Source organism: Musa acuminata, chromosome BXJ3-6, assembly GCF_036884655.1.
Source record: "Musa acuminata AAA Group cultivar baxijiao chromosome BXJ3-6, Cavendish_Baxijiao_AAA, whole genome shotgun sequence".
In the NCBI taxonomy this organism is placed as follows: domain Eukaryota; kingdom Viridiplantae; phylum Streptophyta; class Magnoliopsida; order Zingiberales; family Musaceae; genus Musa; species Musa acuminata.
The window spans coordinates 7,527,799-7,551,334 of record NC_088354.1 but is presented as its reverse complement, the minus strand read 5'-3'; the positions used below and the strand labels follow the sequence as shown (position 1 = coordinate 7,551,334).

The 23,536-nt window shown below is 38.5% G+C and overlaps 2 protein-coding genes across 12 annotated transcripts in view; both read right to left on the bottom strand.

Moving 5' to 3' along the window:
- Positions 1–1,115: 1,115 nt before the first annotated feature.
- On the bottom strand, positions 1,116–2,804 carry LOC103987373 (protein MOTHER of FT and TFL1 homolog 1). The gene is made up of 4 exons (XM_009405661.3): positions 2,479–2,804; positions 2,293–2,354; positions 2,124–2,164; positions 1,116–1,638 (listed from the first exon to the last, which is right to left on the bottom strand). The coding sequence occupies exons 1-4, from the start codon at positions 2,671–2,673 to the stop codon at positions 1,418–1,420; spliced, it is 519 nt and encodes a 172-aa protein (XP_009403936.2). The 5' UTR covers positions 2,674–2,804; the 3' UTR covers positions 1,116–1,417.
- Positions 2,805–5,429: 2,625 nt separating this feature from the next.
- Positions 5,430–23,536, bottom strand: part of LOC135640805 (ATP-dependent DNA helicase homolog RECG, chloroplastic-like) — a 32,133-nt gene continuing 14,026 nt past the window's right edge. For 7 of the 11 annotated variants that reach the window (XR_010497451.1, XR_010497457.1, XR_010497454.1 and 4 more), the window contains 9 exons: positions 21,556–21,789; positions 20,583–20,654; positions 20,299–20,451; positions 20,082–20,225; positions 12,307–12,465; positions 11,556–11,639; positions 8,599–9,171; positions 6,830–7,001; positions 5,430–5,747 (listed from right to left, as the gene is read on the bottom strand). Coding sequence is in view for 1 of the 11 variants with exons in the window: in XM_065155558.1 (XP_065011630.1) it covers positions 6,909–7,001; positions 8,599–9,171; positions 11,556–11,639; positions 12,307–12,465; positions 20,082–20,225; positions 20,299–20,451; positions 20,583–20,654; positions 21,556–21,789 (1,512 nt within the window). In the remaining 10 variants the exon portion in view is untranslated. Of the gene's footprint in view, positions 5,748–6,030; positions 6,385–6,602; positions 7,002–8,598; positions 9,172–11,555; positions 11,640–12,306; positions 12,466–20,081; positions 20,226–20,298; positions 20,452–20,582; positions 20,655–21,555; positions 21,790–23,536 lie in introns of those variants that run through there. The other 4 variants (XR_010497456.1, XR_010497453.1, XR_010497461.1 and 1 more) reach the window with 4 other exon arrangements.

Sequence of the window (23,536 nt, the reverse complement as noted above, 5' to 3'; positions counted from 1 at the left end):
ATCTTTTAACGCTATTGAACTCTATAAAAATAATAAAAATCCATATTTAAATTTAAAATATTTAATTTTTATTTAAATTTTTTAATATATTGTTTATAGATCTTCTTAGCACATAATTCTTCGTGAATGAAAATATTTTTATTTTTATTTTTGTTAATAACTTTACACATCTAGTTTGATATAAACTTTTTTTTTTTCATATATTGTTTCTTAGGGACGAAACGATCATATCTATTATAAAGCATCATTGGCCTAAAAACTATGTTATAGAATCGTTGTTGATCACACAAAACTGATGATGTCCTCCTCTACTTTAAACATCATCCGAAGAAGATGAGGAGGGAGGGAGGAGGACCACAAATGCACTAGGAAAAGAAGATGCATCAAGAAGAAATGCTAAAAACGTAGTGCCCGCCACACGGATGAGGAAAGATGAGTTGGCCGGCCATCACTGCCAAATTTATCATCACCCACTCCACTACTTAAGTTCTTTGCTTGTGGCCAATGAATTCCTTCCACATGATAAAAAAGATTTGAGTTGAGTTGAATCATCATTTGTCTCAAAAGTTTATGTTGAGTCCATTCATATACTTACTTAACTCTACTTGAATGATCGAGTACTGTAGTGTCAGAGGTCTTGCCATGCACCTTAAAAGCACGAATGTGGAGAGGGAACAATAAAATATCAATCTTCTTCGCATCTCTATCTAAGCTTTTAAGCTCTACAATTCCCTTCCTATTGTCTATCTCTGTAGAGTTGCATCGCTTGCAGATGCGAAGAGTTTGATTAGGTCGGAGCTCCTTGAGGTGTACGGCGTTGTTTCTTTAATGGGGGCGGTTTAGTTAGGGATGTGGAATGGAACAAATGCTCCATCTCTTATTGCTCCTCACATATGATGACCCACTATGTATTTTCTTAATCCCTTATTGCTCCATCTCTGTCTTTTACTTTACATAAGTCTGGTTTTGATTGCATGCAGAGATCGAGGAAGGCTATTATCGCACTGCAGCAGTCACCTACAACGTCATTGCACTATGCTACAATTATCTATACACCTATGAGTCAGTGTGAGCCAATCCCTCTTATTTTTAATACCTCTACCGAAATTAAGCAATAAAAGAGAATAGAAAGATGCATGTAGTCATCATCGTCATCCCATTATTACAACCACTAGGCTTAATTAGCAATCGTAAATACATCAGCAACATTAAGCACGGAAACACCCCAACATATATCAGACTCTGAGATACATCAATCGAACTACTAGTCCCACAAACCAACCTAATTAAGAAGCTTAAGGTGACAAATAAAAAGACAAACGCAGAGCATGAGAGTAAAGAAGAAAGACGAACTCAAAGCATGTGTGTGTGATTAAAAGCCTCGATATCATGGAGGAGCCACAGTCCCTGCAGCTGCTCAGCGGCGCCGGGCGGCTGGCTCCTTCTGCGAGTTGAAGTAGACGGTGGCGACGGGGAGGCCGAGGTCGTACTGCGCCGCCAACGACCGGGTGTTGAAGTTGGCGCGCGTTGCCGGGGGCGCCACCCCCGGCAGGCGAGACTTCTGCTGGAACAGCACCAGGACGTACCTGTGGATCCCCACCGGTGGCCTGGGACCCATGTACGGGACCGCCTCCTGGCCTGCCCAACCAGAGAAGCAAACGTGGTGAGCAAGAGTCCGCCGGCGTCATGCAGCACACGACAGGTGTCGTGCCGTCGGTGAGCCACCCCTCAGGCGGAGGCAAAGTGTGACATATGTCAGATGTAGAGTTCTGACAAGTGTGGGATGCCATATGAGATGCACTCGAGGAGTTCGTAATTATGTGGGTTTGTAGAAGAGGTTACTTTCTTTGAAGAGAGGGTTTGTGGAAGAAGGTCTCAAGTTCAGATGTAGAGTTCAACAAGTGTGAGGTGCCATATGAGATCCAGTGGAGGAGTTCGTAATTATGTGGGTTTGTAGAAGAGGTTACTTTCTTTGAAGAGAGGGTTTGTGGAAGAAGATCTCAAGTTGTATGCACCGTTCATGCAGTGGCCAAGAGAAAGAAGACTTTTGGATCATATGCATGCAGGTCACAATCATTCACCATAAAGTCAATGGTCATTTCTAGCCTTCTCTTCTCACTTACCTCGAGAAGGATCCGTTCCACCCGGCATATTAATCACCATCCTGAATCCACAGATACAACAACAACAAAGAAAAAAACGTTTAGAAAGGAAGATTTTGCATGAACAGACCACATATATAGGTACAGGAATGATACTATAGTCACAATAAGCAATTCGAAGGGTGATTACCAGTGGAGCCACTCCCTCATTGTGGGATCACTAGGGCTGGGTGCATCAGGGTCAGTCATTACCTGCACACCAGAAAACTCCCCTGTAATCCCTTTTTCGACTTGAATTCAAGTAACGAAAGAAGAAAGAGGAAACGTTCACTTCAGCAAACAAGCAAGCGAACCCCCAGAAATAAGCTTCACAGACCAGAGTATAGAGGTCGGACTGCCTGCCTGCGATCTGCACCGACGGCGGGTTGGCAGCCATGGAAGGCTTGATGTCGCAACCGTTGTTGACGTGCTTCAATCCAAACCTCACCATCATGCTTATGGTGGGCACAAAAAGGTCTACCACATCTCCTATCACCCTCCCCACCACCAGGGGATCCACATAGCCAGCCATGCCAGTTATCTAATGTTTTATTACCTAAAACCAAAGGTCACAGAGGAAGTAAACCAAGAAAGTGGCGAAGAGGTTGCAAAGAGAAGAGGAACCAGAGGATGTGTGTTCAAGGTTTAGGGTAGCTGTTCGAGGCTTTATGGCAAGAAAAGCGTGGTCGAGGGGGGTGGCGATGGTAAAGCATGGATATATGTCGTAGCGTAGGGTTCTTCTCGGACAAGGCATGAGAGCGACACGTGGAGGCCACTAGGGGAATTGAACAGGTGTCAATCACAAGTGGATTATGGGGATTCGCTGATAGGAAGGCGGGGGATGCAAACGCAGGGTGGGAGACGAAGTCGGTTCAGGCATGCACGACATCATCTGCGTTCGCATGGACGAATGATCCGGACAGATTTATCCTTTGGGCCTTCCTGCGCAGGATTAATACTCGTTCTTCCTTCCGATTTCGGAGCACAAGCATATATGATCACCATGCAATCACGTTCAAGTTTTCCTGCGCTACAGCATGCGATCACCGGCTGAGGATGTAGCGATAAGGATCAACCTGAATCCTGCAGCAAGAACAAAATGTTGAGCGTTGCGTCATCCAAGATATGCAGGAGCAGAAGCCTCCAAAGAATGGTTTCGAAGGGTGTGAGGCACGCATAGGGAACGATGACGCAAGGCTTGATCTGCACAGGAAGCCAAGTGGATGCAAGTGCACCACCAGGTGACTCCGGCATGGAGCTTTTGTTTGGTCGAATAGCAGCGAGGAGAGAGCAGAGCGCAAAATTCTTGGTACGCTGCACATGTATCGATCCCATCAAATCGAGCCACCTGTTTGATAAGGAAGAATTAACACGACGTCGAAAGCAGAGTTAGCCTTCCTCGACCTGATACGTCCAAGGAAGCAACTCAAGTACAACAAAACTAAAAGCAGCAAAAGAAGCTCTATCGACTTACCTCCTCAGATCGGTCTCTGTATCTACTTCGTCTACGCAGCAGCTACCTCTTCCGACTTCCTAATTCCTTCGGCCAAATCGATGCAAGGCTCCTTGTTATATAAACACGATCTAACTTGGAGTGATGATTTGATAATCTATTATTGCCGAGATTAATAACAGCCAACCAGCTGCAATTTTGTAGTGATGATGGAAGATATCCAAAGAGACTATTATAATTTAAGTTCAAGAATTGAAGCTGATCAAAGTTTTCGATTGAAGAATTGAAGAACTTTTGTAAAGAGTGGTGATGTGTTTTTATATAGGATTTGAGGAAGAGATTTCCCTCCATCATATACTTAAATTATTCAATTAAATCATGCACTATGTGGTTGATGCTTAAATTTGATTGAGAATGTAAGGAATATGGGAATGTCATTCCATATTTACTTTTGTCATGATATTTTATTATGCCCTCGTAAGATTGAGCTTTCGATAAGGATGTCAATCTTTATCGGAAGCTCAATCTTGGACCATTGTAATTGAAATATTTTAAGAGGCTTTGTGATGCAATTTGTTACTTGGTCAGAAGTATGGATGTGAGATACATGTAGTTGATATTTGATAACTTGATCTATAACAAAATTAAATTCAATGATAATATACTTATGCGTGAGTGAAATATCGAATTAGTGCATAAGTATATGGCACCAACATTCTCACATTATATTGTAGAAGTGGATTTGGAGGTGATGCCAAGTTCATGTAGCAGATTAGTGATCTAGTTGAATCTTGCAATTGTATTCAATTGTAGGTTGATATAGATGTTCTATCATCAATGTTGCTTGTCTAATCAATATTGAGGAAGGCATGAAGATGAAATAATAAGTATTTACGAAGAATAAATTCATAATTGAGAGTCCCTTTAGGATACGTATCCTATAAAACGTAGACCAATGTGTATAGGAGAGACGATACATAGAGTATGATAATTTATTGACCGCAAATGAGACGTATGAATGTGTGTGAGAGATATTATAAGGAACCAAGTATTTGTCAATACTATGTGAGATCCATACTAGAGTTGTTATCATATAATTGAAGTGATTCAATGATGGAGAGTGGGATGATGACTTTTTAAATATTTTTTATATTCGTTTTCGACAATAGATCTTGAATGGAGTCTTTGTAAGGAAAAGATGAATGACTGATCAGATCAGCGAGGTGGATGACTGATCAAATCAGCAATGAAGAGGGGAACGATCGCCAGAGACGATATCAGCGTCGAAGGAGGACTAATCAGATCATCGAGGTGGCGGAGCAGATCTATTACGCAGATCGCGTTGTCGTTGCTGCTGCGACGAGGAAGCAGTGCTGCTATTGCTGCAGATCAACAAGGAAGCGACATTGTTTGCTACAGCAACAACAACAGCGGTGGGTGAAGAGGAGCAACCAAGAAAGCTGTGTCGGGTAGGACAATGAGAAGAGCCAAGCGGTGGGTGAAGAGGTGCAACATAGGAAGCTTCGTCGGGCAAGTCAACGAGAAGAGCAGATCTATGATGGCTGGCGAGCGAGAAGGGCGGATCTAAGAGGTTTGGCATGGGAGGAATGCCGGGTAGAAGAGGAAATCGACAACGAGGTAATCGTTATGGCAGATCAGCAAAGAAAAGGGATTGCTATCTTCTATAGCAAATCACCATAATCTCAGGTATAATGTACAAGAAGATGACACCAAGCTTAATTTGGATCAGTTCACACACCGATCTCGTATGGTTACAGTAGAAGAAAAGACACAATCAGAAGAGGTATGAATCCCAAAACATTAACAATCTATCAGAAATTAGAAGGCTGCAATGTAGGATCTTCCAACCGAAAAAATTTATTGCAATATAGGCGGCAATCTTCTCTTTTATTATTCCAATGTAATCCACATCTACCAAACCTTTTAATTTTTTTGTTTAATTTTTGTAAGACAGAAGCACGGAACAATGCAACCTTAATGTGAAGAAAAGGCATCCCGATAGCAAACGATTAGCCAAAGATTGCGTGCTTGTATCAATGCACCCTTAATCATTTTGTATGGACAAACCAGCAAAGTTATGGGAACGGAAAGTGATCTCGCCAAATCGTCAGTTGGACCGATGGATCAATTGGCTGCACCACATCAATTACAAGTATTTTAGAATATATGAATTTATCCACAACTAAATATGGTAAAAAATTTAAAAATACTATTGTTAATAAAATAAATAAACAATGTTAGACAAATGAAAAATAAAATTTTTCATATAGACTACGATAAAAGTTAATAATATCAAACGACACTATAAACATAGACCTCTCATTCAGAATATCTAAAAAGTAATTACATGAGGATGTAGCATGAGAAGGTGGGTATCAGTCAGAAATATTGGATGCGGAATCAAACACAGGTAAGTAAAACAAGGCATGGATTCCTTTTTATTGATATTTAAATAAAAATTGTGAACATAACAGACACTTACTTAAAAATATTGATAGCAATGTAACTATTTAAACAAGAAATATTGATATGGATTTAACATACATATATAATGAAAGTTTAAGCAAAGCTTGTACTAAAAGCAAAACAGTGCATTTCTGATATCCCTGGATTTGATGGATCTGCTAAGCTGAGCTTTTTAACCACTCAAAACTGTTTTTCTTGAACAAGTTTAGCAGTCGAGCAACGGCTAAACTACTGATTTAGAGGACAGTAAATGCTTCTCTATCACGACAGATTGGTACAATTCATATAACATGGATCACGTATCTGTAGATAAACAAATTATATTTAGCTCAGAACTTTGCAACAGCAGAAAACATAGTTCGATGTCTTTGCAATACAAGTACCTCTTCACTGAAAACATCAAAAAATTTGAGAGCATCAATAAGCTTAGAAAGATGTAACAGTACTATGTGCGCTTGGTTTGTTTGCTTGTGCCAAATCACATCAGATAGACTAATATCATAATTCAAAGCATATATGTGTGCACCTAAACTACCAATACAGGTATAAATTATTTAAAGCAAAGCACAAAACAAGATCCTGCTACTAGAGTTTTCATTTGTCATAACAATATACACGATGCCTAAACATAGCTCTTCAAAAGGAAAAATCAGCAGGACTGGATTACCAGCTACAGACCACACGAGGTAAGGGACAGCTTTTACAAGAAAGAAACACAACATAATTCTATAAATTCAAACAAACATACCGTCCCATGAAACATACTTCACCCTTGGTAGAACCTCAATCATCCAAAATTCAAAAAGTACTCCAGCCTTGGTAGAACCTTAATCACCCAAAATGCACAGAGGTTGCCTCATGCTAAGCTCTGCTCGAAGCTTTGGAAAAAGCTGTAGGTCGTTGCTTGTTCCCAAAACTTTCTGTCATCCAGAAAATCAAGTTACAAATAACTAGCAATAGGAGATTATCAGGACATTGCACTTTTGTTTGTCACAAATAACTTCAACAATGATGACTAAGTTTAATCTGGTGGAAGATGCACCACATAGCATGGAAACGTGCTCCTTAGTTCAGCAATAAAGTGAGCAAGAAAGCAATAAACAATACAGAAGATAGGCAGTATTAATTAGAACCATCTTTGCGTAAAAGGTTTCACAAGAACAAGCAGATCAGTGTCCTGTCCTCTTTTCAGAACTCTGTAAACGAAAACTCCACTGAAACTCCTTAGGTACTTTAAGTTGCATGTCTCCGTTGGAAATTGAGCATAGAGGACTCTAATGTGGTGAAGCTTCTAACATCACAACCAAAACTTAGTACAACATTAAAACTATTGTCGTTGTCACTTCATTCTTATTTTGATAGCCATGAACCAGATCATGTAACTATAGAAACAAGTAATAGGACTAGCAACAATGAAGGGCAACAGATAGCATAGAGCACAAAATGATCAAGGAGGCATACTGGCAGCAAAGGTAATTAATATATTCTGCAGAATGGGAACAAATCAGCAATACACCAGCAGAGACATTGCTATCAGCCACCAGAATGTCGGCAAGTGCTTGACATTGGACCCGATATCAAGATAATACAGGTATACTTAGTGTTACGTGGCAAACACTGGAACATAAAACCATGCTGTAAAGACTGGAACATAAAACCAAAAGAAATTACACACTGCCATCAGATTGGAATGAAGGAACCAAAAACCAAAAGGTCCTATCAAGTGATGAGTAATGATAAGTAAATAAAGGCTCCAACAAGACAGTCCCAAGAGTTTCAAAGAAGACAAAACTTAAAGGGATCCCAAACCTTAAACAGGCTCCGAAAAACATTAATTACGGAATAATTAATATATGAGTTGAAGGAGCTGCCAACATGACATGAATCCCAAGGTCAGCTACATGGCATAACAGGGTGACAAGATGAACCATCGAAGGTCGTATATGAATTCCCTTGCACTGAAAGACTTGGAAAGTAGAAATATTGTGACCTTTTTTTTTGGTAAAGAATGTCATAAGTATAAATTTTAAAAGATCATGGACATACCACTTTAACTCAAGAAGCATCCGGATAATAGCAAGAAGGATTTAAGTGCCATCTGGTGCCTAATCAAAATCAAGCACCTTTACAAAAGAAGCAATTTTAAAATATAGGCCTAGAGTCATCTACTGGCAATATGCTCAAGACTACTCAGTTTAGGGTTGGCTCCAGTTTTCTTACCTAAGCTAAACTCTCGCCTATGTTTATTTAGGTAGGTCAGTTTAATCACAAACGAATTAAATAATAACACTGACAAGTCAACAACCTAGAAGGAATACTGATAGGCTTGTAAATATTCAATGTACTAATAAGAGTTATTAACCTTACATTACAGACGATCAGAAAAGATTCCATTGTTCTAGCATGTACATTATAAAAGTTCCAATAAAACATACGACAAAATTTAAAATGTCAGAATAAGTTAAACTTTTCTTGCAAACCATAACAAGAAAATATATCCAGGATGGTGATTATTACCAAGGCAGCAAGGTGAGCTTCCTGTAAAATATTTCCATCAATCTCCAATCTAGCAATTGGAAATTCTGGAATATGTCCTGATTGCTTCTTACCAAGCAAATCACCAGGCCCACGAAGTAGAAGGTCAGCATTTGCCAGGTAAAATCCATCAGAAGATCTTTCAAGTACTTTCAATCGATTGAGACCCGCAGAAGTAGAAGACAAGAAAACACATTTAGATTTTCTTTCTCCTCTTCCAACTCGTCCTCTCAACTGATGCAACTGAGCAATTCCAAATCTCTCAGCATTCATAACAACCATCATAGATGCATCAGGGACATCAACACCAATCTCAATGAGTTGTGTTGCAAGGAGTACACGGGTTTCCCCAGTTCTAAATTTTCTCAGTGCATCATCTTTTTCATCACTGGTCATGCGCCCATGCAGCAGACCACATTGGTAACCTCTAAAATTGTCTGGTATTGATTGAAAATCAGCAGTAGCAGCATGAAGCTGTGGCAGTTGCTCAGATTCTACAATTATTGGATAAACAAGATATACCTTTCCTCCTGCTATCAACTCATCTCTCATCATCTGCAATGACATGCAATATGTTTCAACAAAGATCTTCAGGACACGAACTAAAATGGTAAGTTGTTTTATTGTTATGAAATACCAAGATATTAAATAAATATCATTTTATGGGAAGCACATAGAAGGAAAAGTGGCCATTAATGATTTAAGGAATTCAGAGTCGCCATGTCAAGTTTTATGAGAGCATAGATTTTGTTTGGAAAGTTATTTTTGAATTTCTGCTTGACAATTTTCCATTGAATTTCTTGTCTAGTATGCATGGCCTCGTAATAATGACAAATCAGACCTATGATCAATAAGGAGGAAGTATATCTCAGTTTTAACGAAAACATAACTGTGTTCATTAGAGTGTATGCGTGTGTGAGCATGCATATTTAGGAGAGATTGCAGGGCTACATGACCTTTTTTGTTGTGTCAATTGTTATTTTCTACTTGTCGAGTTTTGATTGAATTTATAGTCTCATAAAGCATAGCCTTGTATAATAACAACAAATCAGTCCTATTACCAATGAGGAAAAATATACGTCACTTTTAACCAAAATCAAACAAGACTAAGTGTCTTTCTTAAGAGTGCTTGCATGTCTTCATGTTTAAGGGGATTCATGGGGATGTGAGACCTTTTTCCTTGCGACTTAACAGAGTTGTTCAGCTCAGGTTTAAGAGGTGGTGGCCCGATTCGCCCAAACCCTTCAGTGTGCATAAGAATGAGTGGGAGTGAGTGAGCACAATTTGGCAGTGATGTCAAATCCTATCGAGCTGACAGCTGAAGAAATACGAAGCAGGCAGTAAGATTGGTTCAAAGGGGCTACAAGGCAGTAACCCTTGTATCTGACCCTAACTGTCCACAAAGGAACAGTCCACATCCCAATTTATGCCTGGATCAGTACACACCGCTGGTACATAATGGCCGGAGAAAATTAGGAACCATGTATCTGACATTCTAATGGTGCTGTCAAGTAATCTCAAGGTACTTATAAGTAATAAGCTTACAATACATGCATACCTATAGGCAAAAGCAGCTCATACAGGCCCTCAACCACACATATCGCATCGAGTGGCAGATCTAGTGTTTGTGTTCAGGAGCCCACTTGCATGCTCATGCCTTTAAGCTAAAGCAGCCTATACAGTCCCCTTGCACTTCATTCCGGCATAGCAGGCCTCAACTTTATGTTACGAATCCCACCTGCATTTAGTCGTTTATTTTTGGGCCCTCTTGGCAATTGATTTGAAGTGCATATAGGTTGGATTTTTCTAAATATATGAGTGCATTTAGCACTTTTCTTAAATTATGGCTCTGTTAAGGGTGTCAAGTTGTCTCCCAACATTTAAATTTGAATCATTATTGCCAATCTTTGTATTTATAACAGATAAACGCTAATCATGTCCAAAAGACTATGCATTATATAGAAGATGAAACACTTAAATAGTTGTCATTCTAAATTTCTACGAATACATAGCACATGGTTTGAAAAGCAGGTCCAACAGTGTTACTGACTGGTATCTGCCATTCCGACCAAATGTCCATAATGGTTCATACAACTCGGCATCAGTCAGTAGACTGCTCATTTATTATATCAATGTTCGATTACATCATGCGAGACAGGTCAAAATACGATGTGGTATTTTGATATCATACCAATCTGACAATTTGTCAGATCCAGTATTGGACCAGTATTTAAAAACTTGAGATAGCATATTAGCTATTATATGTTTAATCTAATTAGGAACTTTTGATTCTGTTGCAATGTAATGTGCTCAAATGGTTACGCCACTAATAAGCGGCTTGGTGATTTTAATAGAAAAGCTATTTAGCAAATTTTATGGGTAATTTGGAATGTCACAAACCACAAGTTATGGGACTCACACTTGTGGGCCCACTTAACCCAATAAGACTAATCAGCACTTCATGTTGCATTACTTGCTTGTAGAACAGTCTTCTCCATATATTATTTCTTAGCTTAAAATTTTATCAGCTTATTTACAGTTTCTTTAAATTTTACTTTAAACATGTCATAGGATAACTACAAAAATCAATAACCGCATCTAAAGAAAAAGTTTGAACAAGATAATTTTAATCAGGGCATAATAATCAAAGCTTACCTACTTTGCAATTAAAAATATATATATGGAACAGCTGAAGAAAATATAACGTGACATTCATTTACTAGTTAAACAGGCATCCCCACTTAAAAGTTAAAACCACAAGAAAACTGAAACGAATCAGAAGAGTGATGCACATGCAAAAGGCACATTTTAGCTCACAATGATGGAATCCTTCAGATTACAGAACGAACTGACTACACTAAGCTTTACACAAATTAAAAGATGATTGTCCAGCTATTGTCAGGGTACAAAATAGTTTATAAAATTGTATTAATTGTTACCTGGAATACCTTCTCAAAACCAATTTCATTTTCTTCAATAGCAAAAGTCTGCACTGGTGACCGACCAGGAGGCAAATCTGTAATCTACAGGAAAGAAGATCAAAGACAATGATCAACTAATCACAACTAAAACACAATGGAACTAAAAGCACTATGGTTGGAGTTATGAATATTGTTAACATATTCAAGGGCATATAAGCTGCACACATGATGTAGTCCAAGCTACATATATCATTCTATAACATTAAAGACAAGATCTGAAAGTGTTTTTCACCATTACAATCAAACATATGAGAGAAATTGTCAAATGTTTTCCACATAACATGAATTTCATTTAATTTTCTAATTTAGTAGTTTGCTCTCCCATGCAAAAATTATGATGCTAGTTTACCCCCTTATTTTCTATTTGTCAATAAAAAAGACACAAGTAACGATGTGAATTCGAGAATAATTATTTGATATGATAGCTTGTACTTAAGTAAAGATGTGAAAAATGGTCACTGAGTCATGTGAGTTTTCACTTTTTTCCGTCTCCCTTTTTTCCAAGCTTCTGTTTTTTGTATAATAGAAGAAATTAAGCTAGATTGTATCAACGCATAAAGAGAATAAATGATCTCTACTCCAATAAATAATACTACTGATCACTTCATTCGAAGTATTGGGAAGAACAAACCATTCAACCTCAATTCTCAAGTAATCATAAATTATGCCATTAATTGTGTGTATAAAAAGCAAGAAAAGAAATATGTACTTGAGTTAGAGACATATCCCCAAATAAAGCCAAAGCCAATGTTCTTGGGATTGGAGTGGCTGACATTGCAAGAACATGTGGAGCCATATAAGCTTTATCTTCAAGAGAATCATCCAAGTTTCTCCAGTTCATTCTTAAGCTTGGTGAAGCAGAATATAACTGTAAAAAAAATTATCTTCCATTTGAGTCAGAGGCATCATTGATTATAGAAGAAAATAACAAATTAAAACAATACTATAGCTACAGTAGCATCTAAGTCTGTACATATAGACTGAGCTTGGCTAACATTTATTTGCGTTTTAACAAAACACTATTTGTTAAGAATGATGTATACATGCTGGAAGAAAACATGTTGAATGATGACAGCACAATTTCATGTTGATTCAGTAAAACAATCATAAAATTGTTTACATGGTCAGAACAACAAATAAAAATAACATATGAACAAGAAAATGGCATGAAGCATCATATCACCTGATCAAAAAAGGAAAATAAATCTACCATTATAAAAGAATTTAGATGTGGAAAGAAAGACTACATAAAAAGCTCTTACATAGTCAGTCACAAGTTAAAGTTCATGCCTTCATGGAGCTCAAGTTGAAGTTATTTGGATTGAGAATTACCAAACTTGACAAGTTATTCACTCACAAAGGATAAAGCTAATTATCTTCCATTTGAGTCAGAGGCATCATTGATTATAGAAGAAAATAACAAATTAAAACAATACTATAGCTACAGTAGCATCTAAGTCTGTACATATAGACTGAGCTTGGCTAACATTTATTTGCGTTTTAACAAAACACTATTTGTTAAGAATGATGTATACATGCTGGAAGAAAACATGTTGAATGATGACAGCACAATTTCATGTTGATTCAGTAAAACAATCATAAAATTGTTTACATGGTCAGAACAACAAATAAAAATAACATATGAACAAGAAAATGGCATGAAGCATCATATCACCTGATCAAAAAAGGAAAATAAATCTACCATTATAAAAGAATTTAGATGTGGAAAGAAAGACTACATAAAAAGCTCTTACATAGTCAGTCACAAGTTAAAGTTCATGCCTTCATGGAGCTCAAGTTGAAGTTATTTGGATTGAGAATTACCAAACTTGACAAGTTATTCACTCACAAAGGATAAAGCTAATTATCTTCCATTTGAGTCAGAGGCATCATTGATTATAGAAGAAAATAACAAATTAAAACAATACTATAGCTACAGTAGCATCTAAGTCTGTACATATAGACTGAGCTTGGCTAACATTTATTTGCGTTTTAACAAAACACTATTTGTTAAGAATGATGTATACATGCTGGAAGAAAACATGTTGAATGATGACAGCACAATTTCATGTTGATTCAGTAAAACAATCATAAAATTGTTTACATGGTCAGAACAACAAATAAAAATAACATATGAACAAGAAAATGGCATGAAGCATCATATCACCTGATCAAAAAAGGAAAATAAATCTACCATTATAAAAGAATTTAGATGTGGAAAGAAAGACTACATAAAAAGCTCTTACATAGTCAGTCACAAGTTAAAGTTCATGCCTTCATGGAGCTCAAGTTGAAGTTATTTGGATTGAGAATTACCAAACTTGACAAGTTATTCACTCACAAAGGATAAAGCTAATTTGTTAAGATGGTAAAAGGCAAAGTCTCAAATCTCAGTCCAATACCTATTTCGTTGAGTATGTTGTGTTGATACACCCCCATTCTGAACCAAGGTCTGCCATACCGAAGCATACCACCCATACCAGGCGGTACGTACCGGTCCGACAGGTTACCGGTATGCGGACCGCCCGGTACCGCTATAGTGCTACAGTATTATACTGTAGCACTGCTATAGCACGAAAAAAAGTATAAAATTATTCGGTTCACCAGGGTATACCGCTCGGTATGCCCTGATGTACCATCCGATACACCGGTACCGTATTGTACCGAGCCCGGGTCGAAACGTTGGTACGGTATGATACGGCGAACCTTGCTCTGAACAATAATGGTCCAGTTAAGAGAGGAGAGAATTGAAAGAGAGGGAGATTGAGAAAGAGTGAAGAGGGGAGAAGGAAGCGGAGGTGAGGATAAGGAGGAAGAGGTGACAGACAGAGGAGGTAGGGCAGCAGTGGCGGAGGTGGTGGCGAGGGAGGAAAAAGAGAAGAAGGTCATCATGGTGGCAGGAGGACGTGGAGGGAGCAACAATGCCACAGGGAGGAGGCCATGGCTATACGATATGAAGAAGGGGAGAGAGATGGACAAAAGGAAAGTGAAGAAAAAAGAAAAGACAGATGGATGACAGTCAACATAATTTTTTTAAAAAAGGAAATATTGATACCAGAGTGGTAAGTTTACTGCACCATGTGATTCGGTGCTGGTCTACATATCCTCCAGGAAGCTTAGAAATGTCATTCAGTGCAGGTCTACATATCTTCCGGGAATAAGATTAGCATAATGAGCTTATTGGGCAGCACAGCCCACAGCTGAACCATCACTCAGTCCACCCCCTGATTGGCTGTCAGATCAGTAAATACCGACCCGTAACAATCGATAAGCATAGTATTTTAGAGCCTAGACGTTAGATACAATACTAAGAGATCACATAGTCGTATGTTATTAGTGCAATTTTGACAAAAATGGAGCTAAAAATTGGAAAACAGAAGTCCACAGCTTCAGCTAGTACATCAACGAATTTACATTAATGGGAATGCACATTTAGCTAGTCAAACTATGGGAAACCTTATGTTAAAACAAGACTCCGTCTCCAAAAAAGAAAAGATTTCTGCTCAAAAGGAGACATTAATTCTCGAAACAAATGCAGATCTCAAGCAGGAACATTAAGCAGGAAGAATACCATAGTACAAAATGTTCTAGCAACCAAGATCTTCATGAATAAAAAGCTATTACCAAACGAATTTGACAAAAAAAATTAAAAAATAGTTGAAAAGAAATATTTTTACCAAAATGACTTATGGTAGAAAATCCAAGGTAAAAACAAGTACCAAACTGTAAGAACCTGTATTGTCAAAGGCGCTAAGAGCTAAAAGGCGCCAAGGTTTCAAAACACACAGGAAACCAAGCGTTCGCCTAAGCGAAATGAGATGCTCATCAATATAAAAATTATAAAATATAATTAAGCAGGAAAACAAGAATTAAAAAATTAGACAATACAGTACAATCTATGATTACCATGATTAAGATCCCAGGATTCTAAAACTATAGTGACAAGTGACAAATTCAGTAATTAACACAATTCATAAACTATTATTAACAAGAATTGCAAGGAGAAACAAAGAGCGAAGGAAGTTAGTAATGTGGGCCATCGGAGCCCCACTGAAGTAGAGAGGAGGGAAGGGAGAAGGGGGAAGAGACAAGAGGACAGGGTGTGTTGTTGAGGGTTTTCTAGCTCTACAGAGTGGTGCGAAGTATCAGCCAACACAGCACCCAAGTGGTACATGGTTGGATGAGCCTTTGGGATAGTGTCTAGGGCTAGTTCATTGCGTTATTCCACAACAGTGTCATGTGGGCACTTATGAGAACTTTTGGCAGCGGCGAACCACCTTGGACTTTTATCGCGTGGCTGTTCAAAGCTTACAAAATCTATATTTATAATTTGTATTATATATTAAGTGTTTACTGAAATGTCTACTTGTACAATTTTGAGTTAAATGCTTCCTCCAACCTATCTTATCTTTTACAGGTCCTTAACGGACCATAAGAGGTTTCGAGGAGGTTGATCCTTTACGGACAGACACGCAAAGGTGCCGCACGACTTAAGCAAAACCAGCTAAGTCTATGACAGATAGCATAATAGCCAAACAAACATGCTTAGAAACACTTGGCATGCAAACGTCAGAATCCTAGCGTGACTGCGTTGAAGGTAGCTAGTACGCGTGACCATTTGAGGGAAACAAGCGTAGAGACGTAGGAAAAGGAGTCGCTCGTACGAGCAAGCATTCAAGATTGGCATTCAAAGGAATGGTCAACCCTTCGCGCAAGAGGCACAACGAGGCCAAGCAAGTTGGGAAGAACACATAGCGCACAAAGGTTGGGATAGCTGAGTTCGAGCTACAGCTCACCATTGGCAACCAAACTTGACGGTGCTCAAAGTAAGCAGAGCGCTTGGCAAAAGATGAAACAGTGCAAAGAGAGATAGGTTGCTCAATAACTGAAAGAGTTGTGCAAAGCTCATAGAGGTGGGGAGAATTAGTAACTCAAAAAATATAGTACTCGTGCAAGGGCTTGTATACGGATGATGGACTGTCCATGGCCATCCCAAGGCAACCGAAACTCGACGTCATAGAGCATGAAAACTTTCTCTTCGTCATAGGAAGGATATGCTCGTAAGAGGCTGAAGCGTGTAGTAGATTCAACATATTACTAGCCCTTGAGGGGCATAGAGGAGGCTATATTGGCGAAGAGTCATAATCTAACAAGTGTGTTTACGGTGGTGGAATAGCGCACAGTTAGTTCAGCAAGGCAAAGTAGTCCAAGGGGATGGTAGTCTTCGAAACTTCTAGAGGGAAGGATGTGAAGAGAAAAATTGCTCTAACAAGATGGTGGACTTATATAGGAGAGATAAATCTCGATTCTCTAGTGGGAGAATCATGTGCAACGGACTGCACATGTTGATGGGGTACCTCAAGATGACAACTCCTTAAAGCTCAATGGACCGAGCAAGCGACGAGGAGTCGTCATATGATCTCGCACAAGGTAATGCATTGGTAGACGCATTGCGAGATCAAGTCGGAGAGCAACCCTAGGCAACACCAAACGAATGCACACTTAGAGCCAATGTGGAGATCGGACTTAACGGAGGGGTGACCCGTGGATTGATGGGCGCAATAGCCATCATCAACTAAATACAAACTGAGAAACGGAGCAACTTGGGTGAAACTTAGTGAAGTGCTCAAGCCACATGAAGGGAGTCGATATAAAAGACGAAGCATGGAGCAGAGGCGTGAAGCTTTCATCAGACAGAGGTCGAGGACATGAACTCTTGTAGAGGCAAGAGCAAGATCATGTCATTCTATGAGTCCCTCATTCTGATAAAGCAGACCTATGTTGGGTGGTGCAAAAGTCGAAGAGAGATTCAAGACACATACACCTTATCTCGATAAAGCAATTGATGGAGGGACTAAGGCAACTCAACTAGCGGAGGCGAAGTTAAGATCAAAAGGCCTTGACACGGGACAAGAGGACGCGGAAGTGGGTACTTTTAAAGAATATATCGATGTGCTACCGTTTGAGTTACCCCAAAGGAAGCTGTGCACAGTGGAGATTATGTTGGGAAAGGAGGCTGAGATCCATACAATGACACACCAACTACAACGAAGTCAATGGACTTCGAGAGTTGCTGAGCGACGGAGTGTCATAGAGCTGCACTTCGTTTGTGTGTGACACAAGAGCGGGTGGACGAAGGTCGATGGACAAAGAGGAGCAAACACAATCGGAGGTGACGAAGGCCCTACGATGTGCTAGTATATGTCATACATGGAGAGATCACAGTGCGAGTTTATCTCACAAATATTATTAATGCAATGGAGATATCACTAGGAAGCGACATGGTGTAACAAATCGTGGTGGAACAGTTCAAGACAATGCAACACACAAAGGAGAAGTCCCATGAAGGACTTATCATACAAAGATATGATCGGAAGCTATTGAGAGCTCCACTTCGGTGAGCAACACGACAACAATAAGGGTTATGGATTCAAGAAGTGAATGTTATGGTACAACATAGGCAAGTCTTCCGTGCGTAGATTGAATTTTACATTGGATGAAAGCCTTGGTCATCAGCATATGAGAGGATTGTGTACCACAGAGGGGGATTCCAAGTGCAAGTACTAGTGAATCCTATGGGGTAACTTCATTCGATTGGAGGGAGAGCGCATGGTCGTGAAAGGGAACCGAGAAGGTGAAAAATACAAAGGCAAACTCTAAGTACTGAGACAAGACCGAAGTGTAAAGGCTTGGAAACTTTGTAAGACCGATGTCAACGTGCTTCTTATCAATGTAGCCAAAAGTGGGGAGACTTTAGGTCAATGAAGGAGTACCCGACCAAGGAACGGAGTAGGTAGCATGCAGTGATGTACATTTTATACTCAGAGGAGTAGGCGACAGAAATGATAGAGAAGATGGTACAATCTCATAGGCGTACAAAACTATCTAAGACTCTTAAGTTGAGACAATTTTTTTTCATTTCGGGCAATGAGACGAATTGCAATAACTAATTCAACACAATGAGTGCAAACACTTTGGGTGCTTCAAAAGTGTGAGCAAAGAACAGGCAAAGACTAGTTACCAACTTGATACATGAAGTACAACCCTCAAGGAGATAGGCAAAGTCAAGTAACCTTTGCCTTCTCAGCTCTTAAGAGAATAGGCGAAATCGAGTACTCCAATTCTTGTATTTATCTAATTGACATATGTTCAAAGGTCCCTCGAAGAGACTTAATAGAAGACAACAATTGTCAAATCCTTACCAATGATGGTCGGTTCTATCGAGAGTAGATTGTTTGCCTCATTTTCCAACAGAATGTCAATCAAAAGCAAAAATAATGCGAACCTATTTGAGACGACAACCTATCGAGAGTGATGCTGCGAAGCAAGAATAGGAGATTGATGAGGAGGGAGGATCGAGAATGTTGCACATTGTCACACTTACAAGCACTCTCACACCACACGTCATACTATATATGTGGACTCTCATATCGCACATCACTATACATATGAAAAATATATTTTCCTTACAAATTATCTCTTTTTTATGCTTATGCAATGCATATATTAAACTTGTACCTTAACCAAACTCATGGTAATAATATCAATCAAAATAAATTTTTAAAAATATATTATGAACGTATATAATACATATGATCACAGTATCACTAATTTGCCTCAAAATTGAAGTGTCAACAAAAGGACCACAATCTTAATGAACAAATGTGTTATAGAGCTGTAAATATGCATCATTTGGAACACATGGTCATGTTATGTCAAAGTAAGAAGCATACATCTTAAGATACTTTACCGGACCTATATTAGTGGTTGGTTGATCAATATGCACCGATCCGATTGATACACTGTTACTTTGTTATGTTGGTCACTTACCAATGACTCAAAAATGAAGGAGCAGTGGATCAAGAAAGAGGAGGGAGGAAGAGAAGAGGAAGAAAACACGTACAATGGTGCTTGCTGCTCAGGGGCAAAGAGGACCTATGGACGTGGCAGGCCCTAAACCAAACATTAAGTATTTTTTTTATTTTTGATTTGTTTTTTGTAAGGGGAACCAATCAACCCAAAACGGGGATGGTCTGTATACCAATTCATGCCTGAATACCATCCATTTTGTATGATACCAGTACAAAATGCAGTCTATAGGTGACAGCTTCCATTATTATAAATATATACGTAAAATAAAATTAACTTCTTTTGCAAGTTTGGATACGATTATAAAAGGTTAAGAAAGACTTGCTCTTTATATACAGTATACTTCAACACCAATAACTATTTCATAAATTGAAAATTGTATCGGGGTTATAAAGGTTAAGATGAGGAAGTACAACTTGCTAGGGAGTGAAAGTTCTAGGTAGGAAAAGAAGAGATGGAACGAGAGTAGAGTAGAGAACAAGAGGAAGAAAAAAATACCTTATTTATATTAATTTTCCTATAAATTACTTCTAAATTACTCAAAAAATAAGAAAGAACATCCACAGTAAAGAACTTCTAGTATAAAAGGAAAGATCTTAGTGAAAAGCAAACAACCTTACTGTTAAATTTTCCTCTTTGGATGACACCAAAGCGATGCTGCTCATCAATGACTGCGATACGTAAAGCGGAAAATTCAACTTTCTCAGCTATTAGGCGGTGAGTTCCAATCACCATTGCTATTTCTCCCATCTGAAGACCCTGTTGACCAACAAGAGAAAAATAAGACTAAGATAATTACCTAAACCACAAAAGAATTAGGAAAAACACGTGCCTTGAGAACCATTCGTGACTGCTTTGAGGATGTAGAACGAGTTAATAAGGCAACAGAAGGTGTGCATTCAGTCCCTCCAATATTCTCCAACAAAGAAAGCAAATGTTCATAATGCTGGATGGCAAGCAGCTCAGTTGGAACCATAAAAGCAGCCTGACAGAAGTTTTAGCACTTTACAATATTGATGGTAAAGCTTATTATTAATAAGCAGGCCAGCAATGCTAGCAACATCATATAAATTAGGATAAAATCAATTGGCAAGTGCATATCTTGATGTATCCAACCTGAAATCCTGAGCTTATAACTTCCATACAAGCCAAAAATGCAACAACAGTTTTCCCGCACCCAACATCACCCTAAAATAGAATTTATCCGTTCAGTAATCATTTGGAAATCATCAATAGGTGAATTTTAGTGTTGCTATAAAATCACATGCAGGAATCTATTAGACATAAAATTGAAAAAAAAAAAAAAAAGTAGAGCAACCGAACAGCTTGACAGCAAGATCATTGCTGTTCATAAAGCTCAGAAATGTGAACAAAAGGAACTCACTTATTTCATGATTTTAATTAAGATATAACTGAAATAGTGACTAAATTCAAAGAAAAAAAGGCCAACGAAACCAAACATGTCCTCGGTACAGCAGGAGAGAAATCATCAGTCTACAAACAGTTATAAGAATAGCTAAAGATACCAGCTGTCTATAATAAATGTTCAAAGTTGGATTAACATCCAGTTAAATACAGAGGCACAAACACATTTGAATAGATGATACCGCTGCACTTTCTATTTTCCTTTTCTGGGGAAAACTAAACAATTAACACTGCTACATGCTTCTTTCTGCTTCTAAAAATATGTTAGTTTCCTTAGGAGACTGGTTCACACAAAGTGACCTAACATCTTGAGCCAAGACTTTAGTAATTGACAGATCCAGTCATATACGCCCAACCAACCCCTTTTTCCATACAAGTTACAACCTCCTCCATTTGAAGGCATCATGTCCTCATTAAGTAGCCTAGAGTCTACCTCTGGGATTCCTATATGGGACCAATCAAGGAACCATAGTCCTAATAGTTGGCCATGGTTGACCCAGACTGAATACGCCTCTTACCACTTGCTTGAAAAAACTTATACATGCAGAAAACTTTTTGTGGTATTTTGAATAATATAGGAATAAGAAACAGTGGGACAGTGTTCATGTTCAAAAACCAATTTCAAGTTATAGCTAAAAACGAAAAAGAAAATAAAAGACAACACCTGTAGAAGTCTATTCATCGGAACAGGCCTCTTGAGATCCCAAATAATCTCTGAAACTGCATTTTGCTGACTAGGAGTAAGAGAATACGGAAGAGCCTTTAGAAAACTCTTAGTAAGATCAGACCAATCCTTAACACAGACAGTGTTGAATTCATGGTTCTTATATTTGTCCAGCAACTTTTCCTTCTCCATTGGTGTTCCAATTGCATCAAGCATCTGAAATAGTTTTGCCAACTGGAACATAAAAAAAAAATTTAGTCACAATGCATTCATAAGAAATAAATGATAACGAAGAAGTATATCATAAGCTCCTAACAAGAAATATAACTACAGGTGAAAGTGTGAAAACCAATAAAGTTAAGTGCAGATTTAGCACAACAGTAGCAAAATGAAGGATAGAAGTCCTGGTGAAAGTATTAAGTAATCTTGCATCTGGAATACTCCTAATTAAAACTTTGAAATTCTAATCAGAGTGCAGCAGAATCTCGAAATTTGGGAATTGAAGATTGCATTATTGAAGCAAGGTAATGTTCTTCCTTTCATAATTGATGTGGGAAAGTTTTGTGTGGCATGCACATTGACAAGTTACAACACTATAAAACATAATAAGACAACTCAGCCATTATATGAACTAATACTTAATTCCATTATTTTAGCAGCAAAAAAGAGCAGCTTGTGACAAAATTGAAAGTAGCTGTAACCAAGGATTGAAATATCGTACCATACCAAAGTTTCGATATTCTCTCGGTACGGTACTGTACTGTGTACCGCTCGATATATCATTCGGTATATATATATATATATATATATATATATATGTATATATATGTATATATGTATATGTATGTATATATGTATATATATGTATATATGTATATATGTATATATATGTATATATGTATATACTCTTTTATTTATATATCTATTTATTTATATATTTATATATATAAGTTTTAAAAAAAATGTGCGACGTCGCCTCTCTTCTCCCCAGGCAGGGCGTCGTCGCAGAAGAACAACACGACGTCGCCTATATATATATATATATATATATACTGCCCGGTAGCGAGCTGTCCACGTATTGGTATATACCATTTGTACCGGGTGGTATCATTCGAAACTGTATACCTTAGCTGTAACTAAAAAAACAAATTAGGTGACAAAGCCAAAACAGCATTCTGCTTGCTTCCAGGTTTCCAGAGTTTGAACCACTGATTGGTGTTATAGCACCAGTTCTCTCAAAATGAGACATGGGAATAAGAATGATTAAGATCAGCTTACGCAATACATAAATCACTTATCATGGTAAGCAAAGGGACTTTAGCACATGTAGTCTGTATGGCAGCATATGTAAAACAGTATGCATGTTTATTGTTTAAAACGACCATTTGCTGTCTCAGCCGGTTTGGTTCATACCAGCCAGTATTTACCGGTCCGAGCCTGAACCAAGATGTCAATCGCCCCCTTTTCGAGTGATCTGGTCCAATATATTAAAAAAGAAAAAAATCCTATATAATTCAGGTTTATATGAGCACTCTTCGCGGTATAAGCTCCCTCTGCAAGTCGTCTAATACCAACCGTTGTGTGTTGCTAATTTTGGGTATGTTCCCGACTCCTCCATGTCTCCTCTTCTTTCTTCAACATCCTCCTTCACTGCCTCCTCTTCTTCCTCTTCCTTCTTTCTTCCTCTTCCTCCTCTTTTATCTTCCTTCATATTTGCAAGAGCTCTTTGTCATACACTGCTTTCTCTTCTTCCTTCCTATTCCTCCTTCCCCTTCTTCCTCCTCTTCTTCCTTCCTCGTCCTCATCTTCCTCCATCACCTCCTCCTCCTCCTCCTCCTCCTCCTTCTTGCTCAGCTAGAAGCTAGAAGGCTAGGGCCGGCTGTGAAGGGTTGCTTCAAGGCTGCACATAGATTGTTTTGAGGCTACGCCTTCTTCTTTGAGGAGGTTGCATTGGATCCTTCAAGGGGGCTACGACCCCTTT